The following is a 16,998-nucleotide window of genomic DNA, read 5'->3' as shown; positions in this document are numbered from 1 at the left end:
GGTAAGGGGAAAAAATGAGAATCAAGACTTGTCATGTAGAGGTACAAGATCCCAACAATGAATGTAACTGTACTGTATCCCTAAAATGTACCAATAAACTCAAAGCTGAAAAAAAAACCAAAAAAAAACCAAATGGGACTATACCAAATTAAAAAATTTCTGCACAGCAAGGGAAACTAGTAACATAGTGAAGAGACATCCTAGAGAAGAAGAGAAAATGTTCACCAGCTACCCTTCTGATAGAAGGTAAAGATCTAGAATATATACCAAACTCAAAAACATAGACACACAAATTAAATTGTCCAATCAATAAATGGGCCAATGAATTGAACAGACACTTATCAGAAGAAGAAGTAAAAATGGACAATCAGTATATGAAAGATGTTCAACATCTTTAGCCATGAGGGAAATGTAGATAAAAACTACATTGAGATTTCATCTCAGCCCGGCAAGAACGGCTATTATCAAGAGTAGAAAAAATAGTAAATGCTGGTGTGACGTGGGGAAAAGGGAACATTTCCACACTCCTAGTGGGAATGTAAATTAGTATAGCCACTATGGAAATCAGTACGAAGGCTTTTCAAAAACTAAAAGTAGAGCGACCATTTATTTGATCCAACTATGCCGCTCTCTGGTATATAACGAAAGCAATTAAAGTCAGCGTATTATTGGGATATCTGCAGATCCATGTTTATTGTGCCACAATTCACAATAGCCAAGATAAGAAACCAGCCTAGGTGCCAGGAGCCTATGAACAGTTGAATATATAAAAATGTGATATATAGGGCCAGGGATTTGGCTCAGTGGTTCCGATGCCTGCCTTGCAAGCACAAGGTTCTGAGTTTGATCCCTGGTATCAAAATACACACACACACACACACACACACACACACATACACACACACACACACACACAGGCGCATTATTATTTGGCAGTAAGGAAGAAGTACATTTTTTCATTTGCAGGAAAACGGATGGAACTGGAGATAATCACACTGAGCAAAATAGGCCAGACTCAGATAACTATTTCATATTCTCCCTAATATGTGGAATCTTAAAAAGATGACATAAAAGTAAAGGGAGACTATTAGACAAGAGGAAAGGAATAAAGGAGGAATGGATATGATCAAAGTATATATACTTTGAAATCATATTTTGTAAAATTAATAGGGACTAACAATAGAAGAAAAAAATAAAAAGAAACACAGGAGAATAAAGATTAGGATACCATACATCAAAAAAGAAGGTGTAAAAATGAGAAAAAGTATAGGTAATGAAAAAAATCCTAACAGTGAATTTAAAGGTGTTTGGCAGAAGATATAAGATAGAGATTGGAAGCAAACTGACTACTCAGAAAGAGCGAAACTCTGGGGTTTTACAGTCATAGCAGTCCTAAAACACTAACCCTTAAAATGTGCAGTCTCAACTTTTTATGGGTCAAATTAGCATTCATTTTATGGTAATTTTCACAGCGCCAGCTCAAATAAACTAAATCATTTGTTTATTTCAAATGCTTGCTATGAATTTAGAAAGTGTATTTTGTATCTCAAAAATGTCTTTGTCATTGAAAAAGCATTTTAAAAAATCCAAATGGATGAGCTAAGTTGTTGGCATCTATAAAGATATAATTCATTTTTTAAAAAAATAAATCTGTTACTTAGAAGCTTGACTGTCATGACTTCTAATTCCTATAAAATTTGTTCCAAAAATGTTTCCAAGGTGGTGAAAAATATAATTACTTTCCTGTACTTTTATCAAATTTAATATCACATATAAAGTGAAATTAGCAGTTTAATCCTGTAGCCAAAAGAAATGAGAAATGAAAATAATGAGTGGTATTATTAATGACATATATTTATAGGGGAGCACAGCCTGAGGGACAAACTCGATCATTGTGCTGTTGTTCACACATATATGGGCATCAGACAGAGAGTGTGGCTGGTTAGAAGTATTCGGGGGATAATTACCTGCTTTAGGAATGTCTGTTAAAATGAGCTCAAGTTAGGAACAAAAAAAAACTTATTCCTTGGCAGGGAGTAGGCATTTTGAGAACTGGAGGACTAATTTGTTAGAAATCCTGAATAAAACAGAACCATCTATTTAATTGCAAATGTGGTGGCACAGTTTGGCACTGGGGAATAAACAGCCAGCTCTGGGATGTCTCCACCAAGGGAAAGACTGCCATTCTCTCCTGCTGCGGGGAGCCATGTGGAGGATTTAATGGCCTGAAGACTGAAGACTGCTGAGCGATCCTGTTTTGGGTGAATCACAACAAAGGTTTGGAGGCTGCCATCCTGGCAGGGCAGCCGGCTGCCTCCAGAGTGGAGTCTGCTTCTGAAAGTTCCGTGGCAGTCTCAGAGTCTGCTGGGCTCAGGGTGGTGGAGGAGGACCCTCCTACAGTATCCTGTACCCAGAAACATAGGCAGAGTAGCAGCACAGGCCTGTGGACTGCTGTGATTGCTCAGGAGGACAGCACACATAAGACACACAAGAAATGCTTGGGCTGGGAGTAGTTTACAGGGGTTGGTGCTCCACCTTACCATGTGGGTGCTTGTGCTAAGAACATGGGCTGAATTACTCATGGATCTCATGTGTTTTTATTAATAAGGATGGAGGAAATTTGAATGCATAACATAAAGTGCTATATATCATTCTCTGATTCCAAATCCAAAAAGCATGGCTTCTGATAGGTCTGAACCAAAGGAAAAGAAGACAAGAAAGGTGAATATTTTGTGTGGACTAACGATCTTCTCCTTCATTCAAATATTGGGACAATGAACAGAGATGTCCCAATTTCATTTTTTATAGCAGTACTATTTAATGCATTTGTAAGTCAGTCTCACATTTAAGAAGGCATTGCATGTTTTTTGTGCTTCTTTTCTTGCTTCTGGAAACCAGAAGAAGAAGAGTTTTTCTGTGTAACCCTGACAGGGGCAAGGCCTGTTCCACTTGGCCCCAGGGACAGTTTCTCCATAGCCAGTAAATGGATAAGATGACCAGGAGCGAGAGAGGCATGGTTCTGCAAACTGAAAAATGTAGAGTAGAAGGAAGCTTACAGCTCATCTAGTGAATCCAAACACTTCGTCTGCCAAGTGAAGAGACACTGACTCACCCAGCCCAACTGACCTTATATAAGTTTGCAAGTCAACTAGTAGCAAAGCAGAAGATCAAACATATCCCTCAATATTTTAGACCTCACTTTCCCCATATCACATATGTCTCGTGAAAATACTTAGAAATAATTGTTAGAACATGTCCAAAGCTCAGCCTTTGCTCTGTACCTTGCCGTGTGCTCTTTTCTATAACTTCTGTATGATCAGCAGGGAGATCCGCGTTGGTTATTGCAGCCAGGGACAGGTAGTTAGACACGTTCCTGCACAGTTCCTTGCAGCTTCTGTGGAGGAATTTCACTGCAGTGGGGATGGCCAATGCCATGACGGGGAGCCGGTTATAATTCTGAGCAAGTACAAGAACGCAACAAATAAGTGACTCGTTATCCTTTCACTTGTTAATTCTTCCAAAAACATTTACCCAGCTGAGCTCCCAGAATACAGTTGTGAAGTATACGTTCTGTCCGGAAACTCTTAGTCTCGTTTGGGAGACTTACAGGGAATGGGCAGATGAAAGCATAAGCCGGTAAGGGCCATGACGGGCAAAGTGAAAGGTGCTGAAGGAGTCAAGAAGCGTCTAACCTAGTCGGTGGTGTTGAGAAAGACTTCCCGGAGGAGCGGATGTCCTACCTGAGACCTGAGGAATGAACAGGAGATGGCTGAGTGATGGCGGTGTGAGGAGTGGAGAGGAAGAGCCAGTGTGATGGTGCGGAGGTGAAGCAGCACTTCGAGCACTTTGGGGAGCTGTAAATAGCTCGTAGCTGCTGGAGTGTGGTGTGTGAGGGGGAACGAGTGGGGCGGTGAGAGAAGGGACGGAGAAGTAAACAGCAGCGTGACGATGAAAGGTCAGGCATGCTAGGCCAAGGACTTTGGAATTAATCTTAAGGGCGTTCAGAAGTCCTTGCGGAGAGGGGCAACTCATCAGATTGACACTTTCAAAAACAACCAAAGGAATGCGGAACAAGTTGCATTCTGACTGTATCTTAAAAACTACAGTGGTCTTAGAATCAACCAAGGATGAGTGGATAAAGAAAATGTGCCATAATTCACCCAATAGAATATTATTTAGCCATAACAAAGGAGGTCACAACTGCAACAACATGGATGGAATTGGAGGCATTAAGTGAATAACCCAGTAACAGAAAGACAAATACTGCATGTTTTCACTTGTACAAGTACGTGGAAGCTAAAAATTCTGATTCCATAGACACAGGTACTACTGTGGTTTCTAGGAGGTAGAAAGAGGATTGAGGGAGATCGGATAACAAAATACAGTTATAAGGGCAGAATAAGTTCTAATGTGCTGCACCATAGAAAGGTGACTATATTCACACCAATTTATTGTCTGTCTTACTAAGAGCTAGAAAAGAGGAGCTTGAAGTTTCCAACACAAAGAAATGATAACTATTTAAAGCGAAGGAAATGCTAATCATCCTAGCTTGCTCATTACACATTATATGCATGTGCTGAATTATCAATTCCACCCCATTAAAAAGGTAAAATTGTTAGGTGTCAATTAAAAAAAAAACAAGAAAAATACAGTATGAACATAAAACTAAAAACTGAAGAAATCTTGGATCCTAAAATAATTATTTTCTTGAATTATTTGGGACTGAACTAAAAATCTACATATAATGTACTCTGTTAACATTTAAAATAATATTTGGAAAATATAAGTTGTTTTCTTAAAAATGAATGGTACATATTCACTACTATCCACTCCTCACTTCAGACTGACTCTAGGCAAAAGTTGCACAGTGTAGAATATACTTGAGAACTCACTTTATATTATTAGATTGTAAATAAATAGGGGTGTTATTCTCTAATTATTCCTGGGAAAAGTATTTCTCTTCCCACCCACCAATTATTCCCTTGAGTACCTCCCACAATTCCGTATTTATGTTAGGTCCTTAATAAATAACTGAAATCGAATAATAATAAAACCTATATCTATGGTGATAGTTGTCTATGGGAACGTAATATAGTGGAAAAAAATCAACTGGAATATCTAATTTCAGCTCCACTACCATCTTGCTGGGTGGCCATGGAGACATCACCCAACTCTCTGGGTCTCACTTGCAAAAAGGATAATCACCATCTGTTCCAACCTCTGATAAAAAGATCCTAAAACAGACATGATATCAACTTCCAGGCACAGGAAGGCTGCTGAGGGACTACTGACCTTGTAAAGAGGGCCATGTAATGATCATTATCCAAATGGAGGTAAATATTTAGACAGTCACTATTTAGATTCAATTTATTATTGTTACAACCCACCACCCCAAATCTCAGCATTACTAGTTTCTTGCCCAATGTCTACTCATCCTTTTTTTGGAGACTCTACCATAACACTTCTTTGGGGAGCTAAGTACTTCTAATGACAGCATTTCCAGGAGTAATTAAGTGACCTAGACGCTGGCCTGTCAGAGAAGCACATCTCCCTGGTCCAAGTGATGGGTTCAAGGGCAGGCAAGTAACTAAATTATAATTGTGGAGTCAGGAAAAGGCTCTCTGAAAGGAATTCTCTCTCTTTTGCTTGATTCAGATGTCAGGAAGGATGGATTAAGAATAGCTGCTGAAATCATGTGACTTTAGTCATTAAACACCTGCAAGAAATTAAAAGAAACATAGATCTGTCTAAGAGATCAATTTAGAGATATCAGGTCCAGGTTCTGGTAATATCATTTGCACTTCCTGCTCTAAGTTATGCTGGGGGCCAGTTCTTTCCCTGCATTTTTCTGAATAAGCCAATTAAATCTATTGTACTTAAGCTCCTCTCCTCCCTTATCACTAAAAACAAAAATATACCTGATGCATCTTTAATCTATTCCTGTACTTTTATCTATTTTCCAGACCGATGGGTCAACCTGACCCCTAGGAAGAGAAAATAGGCATTCTACAATATCTCTTGATATCCCACTATTAATGACTTGTCAGATATTTTGAAAGCTCCAACCCTATTGTTGGTGGCAATCAAGTCTATACTGCAGTCCTATTCAGTGGATCTCTGTTCATACGCCTTAAAATTCTTAGCACAAAGTATTAGGACTATGGCCTACAGCCAGACCTTCCTGATGGCTTCTCTGAATGCCTTTGTTAGATCCTCTCCCCTCACGGTGAATTAAACTGGGCTCGACTGGGCAGGCCATTATGGATATGATGAACTATGAGCTCTTCCTGGGAGGCTGGCTGCTCCCCTCTCAGGCAACCGGGCATACGCCTGGTCATACCGCAGAACTGTTTGGCTCTATGGACACTAATCCACATCAAAGAGTTTCCAAAAGGTTGGTGCATAACAGTCCTGCCGATGTGCTCATTCACAGCAGGAGGCTTTTCTAGGTCAGACCTTGAGCATGCTTTGCACATCATTAGGATACCAAGAAGCCAGACTACAAACAAACCAGGGTGTTCACTCATGGGCACACAATCAATCAGACCAAAGAGATACCAAGGGATACCTCATCAAGGTTATGGTGATTAAAATAACACTTCTGCCCTGAAACTGAATCTCCATCTCTAATGACCAGAACTTTCTGCTCATCAAATTGAATCTCTGTGCCATCTTCAAGCACTGCTGAGTAAACCTGCAAAATAATGATCCCTTACAGAGCAATCTCCTTTTGTTAACATACTCCTCAGACATGTGGCAGGTAAGAAGGCTAATTAATTGGCTATTTTTCTCAATTATATTCTATCTCTCTGCTCCTTTGAGGCTACATTGAAGTTATTTCAATAAGGCCACTTAGCTTCACCTTGGGCTGCTCCTATGGCCAGCCAATTTTTCCATTACATGTAGATTTTTGATAGTTTGACTTTTTTTTTCTGGTACTGGACAACTGTTTTCAGAACTTTCCCCCACAGAACTCCATGCCCAAATTTACCTTATCTACTGTGCATCTTTTGCCAAGAACAAGCTGCAGGTAGAGAGATGCATGTGTTCCATTAGAGGAATATGTCTTCAAGCATATTTACCTGTAGCTTGCTGAAAAACCAAAGGTGGTGGCAATAAAAGTGTATCCTACTAATTGAACACATACAAGCACAGTAAAAAGCTCAATGGAAATCAGTATTCCCAGCAACTGAAATGTTTTAACCTTGGGATGAATTAGCGATTTGCAGCAACAATGAAAGGACAGGCTGTCTTTACTAACTAGATTACATTCTTTTCTGAACAATTCTAGATATTCTGGAGAAAAATACCCATCAGCTATTAAAGTCTCTAAAGAATGGTTGCATGAAAAATGTATAAACTCCCCTCCCCCAAGTGTACAATGTCATTATTTTTTTTAAAAAAATTTAATACACTAAATTTTTCTGTTTTCCTTCCAAACATGCTATTTGCAATTCTCTCATATGACCCAAAATTGAAACATTAAGCCAAGAGAAAATGGTTTATATAAACACGAGGGAATTGCCACCAAAGGCTTTCAATGTCCCAAAAGTGTCAAGCAGTTCCTGGCATGTCACGAGGCTATGGGCACCGCTGAAGGCAACAGGATGTGAGTAAGGGGCTGGGAGGCCAGGCTGAGACTCAGGAGAGGAGGCTCCCACGGACTGAGCTGATAATAAACAACTTCTCCCAAGGGCCATGCTTTGCTCTCAAAGGCGGCTAAAGACGTTGCTAACACAGTAGATCTTAGGCTCATGAAATTATTCTACCTCTAAAATTATTTGGATGAAAGAAATGCAGATGGAACACAGACAAAGAAAGTCCTGCTGTTACAGTCTTACAAATGAGCCGCTGTAACAGCAACCGATGATGCAGAGCTGTGCCGGACCTGGCCCTCGGCACAGACGTGAGCATGTTGGTAAGGGCATCATCTTACACATAGTTCAGGGCTCAGGGAACGAGCTGACGGAAGCGCAGCATAGACATAAACTCTTGCTAGTTGCGACAGTTATATTGAGCTGCACAGGTAAAACAAGAGGGCCTTGTCCTACAGCTGCCAAGAATTATATTTCTAACTAAATTAGCACAAGTTTGAGCTTTTGCTGGAGATTTTCCTTTTGAAAATGCACTTCGGGAATGTTTCCGGTGTTTTAAAAATGAAAAGAACACAGCTAACTAGAAGAGATATCTGAGGTGATAGAACTAAAAAGCTCTTTGGCTCTCAGGTCTCGACTACAACAAAAGAGCTATAAAAATGATTAAGATCAAGAAATATTAGACTGCATTTATTGAAATAGAGTTCTTTGGCTATTCATCCAGCATCATCAGTCAGTCAAACTAATTTCGGATTTACATAAAAAGTGTCTGATTCTTTCCAGCACGGCTATATATAAAATCTATCTGGCACATGCACCTAAATTTTCCCGGTGGATTTTTTTTTTAATATATATTTCTTTCTTCTGTTCCATACACAAGGTACTTTGTAGCAGTTGTACTGTGTGAACACTTTATGTGCCACGTATCACCTTTAACCCTCACAGAAGTTTTGGGAAGTAAGCAGGTACTCTTGTCTTTGTTTTGCATACGGCAGAACAAATATCAAAACAGAACTTATGTATGCATCCTGTACATGTATACTGATTCTAACTGAGGAAAGAATAAAAAGGTAATTATGCAATTTAAAAAATTATTTTAAGGTCAATGTGGCAAGCTCATAAATAGAAAGACCAAAAAAAAAAGAAGAAAAAAAAGAAAAAGAAAGGATTCAATATAATTATCAATTAAAACAGATATAGCAATAGATACCCAAAGCAAGTTTGTATGTAGCCCGAAATAAAGTAATTTAAAAGGAAAAAGAGAAAAGTGTGTGCATTCACATTTAGCTTAAAATGACAATGAAATTGTAAATTTAAAAAATCTAATTAAATGCCTGAGGGTGTGCAAACAGGAAATGGCTAGGTGCTCATATGATTAGACGTTAAGATGCTGGGTTTGTATATCTTAGAAAGTGGGGTGGGATGGATAGGACATTTTTTCTTCGTTCTTTTCAATTTTCATTTTTTGAGACCTAGAAACTATTGAAAGTTGGTCTACTGCTTTATTTACTGAACAAAGTAAACAAAATGAGTCCTTGGAATTTCTGCATGGTGCTTACAAAACTTTAAATTACTAGTGGTATAAATTATTTCAGTGTTTACCATAGGCAAAAAGTTCCCGTTAAAGAGCGATGAAAGCTGAACGCAAATCCTGTGATCTCTACCACTGACTGGCTGACTTTCTGGGAGTGCATCCCAGAGGAGCCTTACTGGGAACACTTTCGCCTTTGGAGCTTTCAGCTTTCCTCTCCTGTGGCCTCTGCCTCCTTCTGGGGGCCCGGACGGAGCCTCACTCCTGCGCTACGCCTGCAGGGTGGAGACAGCCACGTCAGTGACTCACTTTTCTCTCTCAACAAAGAAGCCTGTTCTTCAGCTCTTCTCTCTTTCCTTCCTCCAAAATCTCAGTCCTTGACCTCTTGACCCCTCTCTCAGTAAACTCACAGGCCTACTTACATTGACAGTCAGTAAGTTTGCTATTTCTATTTCTCAAAAGCATTTTCTTTATTTCTCTTTTTCACATAGGAGACCTAATGCTCTCACCCCCCAGAAGAGAGCGTCCCTTTATACTGGAATTGTAGACATTTTGGAAAGATATCACACTTACAATTTTCTGACTCCTATTTCACAAATCTGTACTGATGCACAAGCTAGTTTTGTGCTTAGAACGCTCTCTTGCTCTGCCTTGCCTATCTGGCAAAATTCCTGCTCATGGCTCAAACCTTTCCAAATACAATGCGCATCCAGAAAACTTTTCTAGTCTCCAGAACTGGGCTGACAGAGGAGCCATGAATCCCTCAGAAGTTCACAAGCATTTAAAATGTAATTGGTGAAAACTAAGATGTGCTAAAACATACCAGACAGCATTAAGAAATAGAAACAATCTCATTGTTACATTGATTGCACATTGAAATGACAGTGTTTGCATATATTATGTCAAGAAAAATAGATTATCAAAATCAATTTCATGGTTTTGACTTTTTAAGGTGGCTAACTGAAAACTGAAAAATTAAACGCATAGCTCGTGTTTGTGGCTTACATTAGATTTCGGATGGTTAGTGCTGCTGTAAAGTCTAGATCACTGTTTTGAACCTGTAGAGGGAGCTGGAATATAGGGCTGATTTGTGAATACACATCTGTCTCAATGTCTGTGGAGCGGCTCTTCGGGGTGAAATGATACATATCAATGACATATTTAAAGAAACCTTTGAGGAACAGATGTACTAGGTCTTTGCTGTGTCATCGCAGCAGCATTAACCTTGCATCAATGGACTGAAATCCCCGTGCTTCCCCAACTCACCCTCAACCCCAGGGACAAGAGAGAAACAGCATGATGATCTGTGTAGTTTTTTTGTTGAGTCAACCAGCCCTACAGCAAACAGATGAAGTAGAATATGCCCCAGTTAAGCATGAACAACTGTGATGGAAAAAGAAGAAAGGAGACTAATATTGTGCTCTACATAGTGCTAAGCAGTTATATAGCTCAGCCAGACTTTCATAAATTGTACTCACTGGGACTTAGTGGATTCTGAGAGATGTCCATAAACGCTGTGTTGAGGATGGGTAAGAAAAAGGAGGTTCTATGGTCAAATTTGATTGGAAAATGCTAGACTAAAAAAACTTAACTAGTGTTTTGAAAAAATTAACAGACTTTTCAAAGTCTTTACTATGCTAGGAAACACTGTGACAACTCAAAAGGAAACATTGTATTCAGTATTCGCCAACTTATCTGATCACCGAACTCTTTTTAAAGAAATACCTATCAACATCACTAGTTGGTAAAATCTGTGACATTGTCACAATGTCACTTAATCTACGTTTTACAGAAGAAAAATTTCCTTGGGTAGCTAAGTGACTTGGCTTGTCTTTCAATGTTATACAACTGCTTCGTGGGTGAGGCAAAACTTCAAATTCTCAATTACACTAGAGGAAGGCATGAAATGTGATCAGAATAGGGAAATAGCATGAAGGATTCACAAAGCATACAGAGATTCACTTTAAAATGACTTAGTCACTTCCTCCCATGTATCTCAAGATCCTCACTTCCTGTTCTTCCTGTTCTACTCTCTCTTTGGTCTCCTTGGATGAAAGAGGTCTCCTCTTGTAAATACCCCAGTACTCCTCCCTAGGATCTTGGCACATATTGCTTGATTATTCTCTTTTCGTATGTGCATACCTTCCCTCTCCAAATAGACTAGGGGCTTGTTGCAGAATTACTTTGAATTCCCTACAGTGTGTCTTGCACATAAAAGGGGATTAATAAAATTTTCTCAATTTATTAATTACCATCAGTAGCCGACTTAGCTACTTATAGTTTATGATGTTTTTTTTACAATATCTAAATGGTGCAGAAGGATTGACTTTTGGTTCAGAGACAGCATATGTTCAATGGGCGGCCAACCCCACATCAAATTGCTTGCTGTTAAACACTGGCCTACATGTAAAATGCAGCTCATGATATCAGATGCAATTTTTGCATGAGGAGTATCTTCGTCTTTGCCAGGAGGTCTTAGGTTGTGTTCCAAGCAGGAGTCCCAGAGCCCCACAAGAGCCTTGGCATGCTTTTCAATGGGTTCTGTTTCTCTGATAGCTGTTGTGATTCTTGTGATACAGATTTCAACCACAGCCTGGTGGTTGTTATTGGTTTGGTAATCCTATTTGGAAAGAGAACCTCCATGTTAAATAACACTCTAGAAAGTGATCCTTCAAAGTATGCAACACTAGCTAGGTCATTCAGAGAGCAGGTTGGCCATGCAGTGTGCTATGGAGTAAGGCTGTAGAGCCCAATAACAGCCTTCTTCCTAAGAGATGGTAATCGTTTAGAAGAGATAGATGTGGAGCACGTTCATAACATCACAGGGGAGAGCAAGGAGAGTTCAAAGGAGTGCAAGTGCTCACCAGCAGTGGGTTTAATCTTAAGGACACTTCAGTGCTTAAATTTATTAATGGCAAAGGGTTGCTTTGTAGTCTGACATTTCAGTAACATTCATGACGTTTTATAAATGACTTTCCAGTGTCTCTCTCTTTGGGGACACACTAGAACCTATCACTGCATTTCTCCCTTTTCAACTCAAACTTGGCTTTCTTCACCGAAATTTGCCTCCTTTCTCTATTGTAGTTCTCTCTTAGAAACCTCATCCACTTTACCGAGAAATAACACACCCTCTGGAATGTCTAAATGTAAAAACAAAAGGCTTATTACTTTACTCTGGAAAACTGGTCTATGAACCCCACACGGGTGGCTCACAAAACTGAAAACAGAACAGCAAAGCATCAGATCCTTACATCATCACGTGCAATTACAGATGGGAGGTGACTGGGCTTTTTTCTATCCACCTTCAAGATCCTGCTCTTAACTTTTTTTCTTTTTTAACTGCTAGGACATATGGGCCATTAAACACTTTATGCATGAATTTTGTTTTAAATCATAGGTTGTTTGTAGCCTAGATTTTCCAAAAGTGGAAATTTCTGAGATAAAGGACAGGAGTATTTTCAAGGACGTTCATGACATACTGTTTTAGAAAAGTCTTACTCTGATCAGCTGTATGAAAACATGTCTCCCCTTTGTGTCTTTGAAAGAACACAATATTTTAAATTTTTGCTAAGTAGGTCAGTGAAAAACAATATCTAATTGCTGTTTTATGTAGAAATTTCCTTGATCCACTTGGGCATGGTGGCACACACCTGTAATCCCAGCACTCAGGAGGCTGAGGCAAGAGGATTGCTGTAAGTCTGAGGCCAGCCTGGGCTACATAGTGAGTTCAGGGCCAGCCTGAACAACAAAGGGAGACCATGACTCAAAAAACAAAAAACAAACACAAACAACAACAAAGAAATTTCCTTGACCCAAAGTGAGGTTAAATGCTTTTTCACCTGTTCACTGGCCACTTGTAATTCCTTTTTTGAGAATTGTGTCGATGTCTTATATCTGTTTATTTTTTCCCTTGGATGACTTCATTTTCTTTTTGGTCCTCTTTGGTGCAGTATCTTTTTTTCAATTCAGGGTATTAATTTGACATTTGACATTTGGGTTGCGAATATGTCTGCACATTTATTATTTTATTCTAATTGTTTGCTGCTATTTACAGACATGGTAAAATTTTAGATAGTCAAATCTATCAATCTTTTGAGTTGACACCATTTTTTCTCTTTTACATTGAACATTTAAGTTGTTTAAATGATTTATTGATTTAAAAAGCAATACAAAGACGTAGTGCTGGCTGGGTATAGTGGTGCACACCTGTAATTCCAGCACTCAGGTCCCTGAGGACACATAATGGGCTCAAGGCCAGCACAAACTAAATAGTGAGACCCTGTTTCGGAAAACCAAAACCAGTGAGAAAGGTAGGGGAAAGGAAATAAGGGGAAAGAAAAATTATGAAAAAAAGAAAAAATGGAAACAAAGTCTTTGTAATTAGGGAAGGGTGAAGTGGTTGAAGGGAGGGCAGGGAATGGGGAAAAAACAAGAACCAAGATACGTCATATAAAGGTCCAAGATCCCAGTGTTGGATGTAACTGTATTGTTTACCTTAGATATACCAATAAATTTAATGGGGGGGAACAAAGTACAAGGCATAGTGCAAAAGTAAAAAAGACACAAGGATTGGTTTGTAGTGAAATGTCAGTGTCCCTTTAACGCCTGACCCTCATCCCCTCTCCCCTGTACCCTTCCCTGGCAGAAGCCATGCTCGACAGTTCCTTAGGTGCCTTACAGTGGGTGTGAGGTACACGCACAGATTATCTGCATATTCTTTCCATGTGATCCCTTTGACAACTTTTTCCCTGTGTTTTAGAAATCCTTCGCTAAACTTTTAACATTTGTTATTTTAGAAATTAATCTTTTAGCCATTCACTTAGTTTTTAGATCTGTTTGGTACTTGTGAAAGTAAAGAGGTACATTTTCTTCTAAATAGCTAATTTAGTATTGCTACCATTTTTACTGAAAAATTCATTCCTGGGTGGTCGTTTTACACACACAAGTTTCTATTTCAGATCTGACCTTTCCATTTTCTTGTTACTTTTTTCAATTCTACCACAGTACTAATTTTGCCACTTTCTTTAAGTTCCATCAAATTTTAAGGCTGCTTCTTAATATATTTTACGTTTGTTGTTGTTGTTTTCTAACAAAATCTCTTTTTCCCCTTCATTAGGACTTTGAATAAGTTATTGCTGATTAAATGAACTTACTGCTTTTGTTGTTTTCTTTGTTTTCCAGTGCTGGAGATTGAATCTAGTACTCACACAAGCTAGGCAAGTTCTCCTGTACGGAGTGACAGTCACTAGACCCCCTATTGCTTTTTGTATTTATTTTGCATCCAGTAATTCTCAATTATAATTTGTTTTCAAACCATTCTCTTGGGTTTTTCTAGAAAAAAATTTTTCTGTATTTTATGCAGTCTTGCTGAGGTCCATACCCCTTTTTAAAAAATTGAGTTTACTGGTACATTTTAGGGATACAGTACAGTTATATTCATCATTGGGATCTTGTACCTTTACATGACAGGTCTTGGTTCTCATGTTTTCCCCTTGTCCCTGTCCTCCCTTCACCCCCTTCCTCCCCTCCCCATTAACAAACTCTTTATTACCATTTTTTCATGTTCTCATATTTTTTCTTTTCCCTTATTTCCTTGCCCCTACCCTTCCCACTTTCCCTACCTTTTAATATATCTCAAAGCTTATTTTGTCAGCTAGAATTTCTTGAGCTATTTTTTTCCACATACAAGTGATTAGATCAAGAATGTTGGCTTAGTTCCTGGTTTTTGTTATAAAATTTTATGGACCAAACCAAGAAAATACAGTAAATGTTTTAAATAATATAGGCTGCATTACTTTCTTCCTATTTTAAAAAGTTTACGTATTGATAATTTCTTTAGTAAGCATAATGCTGCATTTCTGAGGTAAGACAAATATAATAATTTTAATGTTAAAGAAGTATCAATCTATTTCTATTTTATTGAGCTTATTTTTAAATCAAGAATGAATACCAAATAGTTTCTCTGGTGTGAATAAACTGTAATAGTACATAAGATCCTAATAAGATTACTGACATTGTGAAATGGGAAGAAAGGGGCTAAAGGTGTAGGGAAGGTGGGATGGGTAGGGGAAGGGCAATAAGGGAAAAGAAAAAAATGTGAGATAATGAAAAGATGGAAATAAAGTGTTTGTAGATGGGGAGGGGAAGAGGGGGTGAAGGGAGGGCAGGGACAAGGGGAAAAAATGAGAACCAAGACCTGTCATGTAAAGGTACAAGATCCCAATGATGAATGTAACTGTACTGTATGCCTAAAATGCACCAATAAACTCAATGAAAAAAAAATAACAAAGCAAATTTCATTAAATGCCTTTTTTAGTGTCTATAGATATTTTGTTTTTGTCCTTAGAATTATCACTGTGATAAATCATAGAAGCAAATTTTATAATATCAGTGAACTTTACAGTCCTAGAATATATCTTACTGGATCCTGGGAAATAAAATTTTAATGTGCTATTGGATTCTGTTTTTAATATTTTATTTAAATTTTTTGTGTCAATATTTGGTTTTTATGTCAGTCACATTTTATATCAATTTATGTTAATTTTGTAACAGGATTTGGAAGATTTATGCTATCACCTTACTTTTAAAAAAAGTTATGTGTTATAGCCCAGGAGAAGTGAATAGAAGTTTTCTGCAACTAATATGTCTGTTTTTCCTAACATATCCTGGATTTTTTGTTTTGTGAATGCTGTTGCTATAGAATTTGGTATCGGGGATGGAACTCAGGTCCTTGATCTTGTGAGGCAGGTGCCAGAACCACTGCCTTAAATCCCTGGCTTGTTGCTATAGAATTTGATCCATAGGTATTCTTAAGCTTTATAACTCTTGCGACTCAAAGCCTCTGGCGTAAAAATACTGTTTTGATCTTACTTAACCCTTGTTAGCATGGACATTTTCCTGTGTCATATAAAGTTCATTATTTCTGCTTCCTTTGTTTATGTTTGCCTAATGTTATTTTCCCATTTTATTCTTATTTTAAATTTCTTTTATAGTCTATATTGCATCAAATGAATGGGTGCTAACCTTTTTATATAAGTTGGTAAAAAACAGTTAAGTGGCCATTATTCAACGTTTTTTTTGGGGGGGTATCAGAAATTGAACTCAAGATCTTGTACTTTGCCAGGCAGGTGCAGTGCCACTGATCTACACTCTCGGCCCTATTCAATGATTATTACTAACCAAAGGCATGTCTAGCATGTGATATATACAAAATAAAGTGGTATTATTTGATTAATCATTGGACTTCAAACTATTGTATCATAATCAAGAATTTAAACATAGCGGGGCTACCTATAGACTCAACAGATCTTCATTTGAAAACAGAGGCTGTCTCAGCAAGTAAGTGGGCAAATTGCTTTTAACAATATTTAGCATGAAGAAAAGATTTCGATTCAGCACTGATTTTCTCTTATGGTATACCTTTTTGCACTTTATGTGGTAATTTTGTATGGTATAAAAAATAATAGCCTGTAAATTAGGTCAGCATATGTGATATCATTTTACTTTAAAATTACTCAGTGTCATTTGAGTTATCAAAAGAAACTTTCCCTGTAGGATGAACTTGTCATACTGAGCTAGTGATTTCAAATGTAGCTGAGATGGACGGACTGTGCTAGACACTAGGTAAGCACACTGACCAAATTCTCCACCCAGAATAAAGACGTTCATCTCCTCATCTGCTGGCTCACTGCCAGGTCTGCCAGCAGAAACTGTCCTTGGTTGGGCCAGGGATTTAGCCTAGGGCCGGGGATTTAGCTCCCCAGTTCTGCCGCCTGTCTCACAAGTGCAAGGTTGAGTTCGATCCCTGGTACAAAAACAAAAAACAATAAACTCTCCTTGGTCAAATCTGTTTTTTCCCCGAGGCAGTCGGCA

General features: G+C 38.4%; 1 protein-coding gene across 1 annotated transcript in view; it reads right to left on the bottom strand.

The window, feature by feature from the left end:
* The window catches only part of LOC104871115 (ventricular zone-expressed PH domain-containing protein homolog 1), a 127,810-nt gene that overhangs the window by 88,296 nt on the left and 22,516 nt on the right, over nt 1–16,998 (bottom strand). Inside the window, 2 exon segments of the mRNA XM_033759574.1 lie at nt 3,282–3,456; nt 11,531–11,746. Coding sequence (XP_033615465.1) covers nt 3,282–3,456; nt 11,531–11,746 — 391 coding nt within the window.

This window comes from Fukomys damarensis, unplaced genomic scaffold (genome assembly GCF_012274545.1).
Source record: "Fukomys damarensis isolate Sample0158 unplaced genomic scaffold, DMR_v1.0_HiC HiC_scaffold_37, whole genome shotgun sequence".
NCBI classification, from domain to species: Eukaryota; Metazoa; Chordata; class Mammalia; order Rodentia; family Bathyergidae; genus Fukomys; species Fukomys damarensis.
This window is presented reverse-complemented; position numbering and strand designations above follow the sequence as displayed.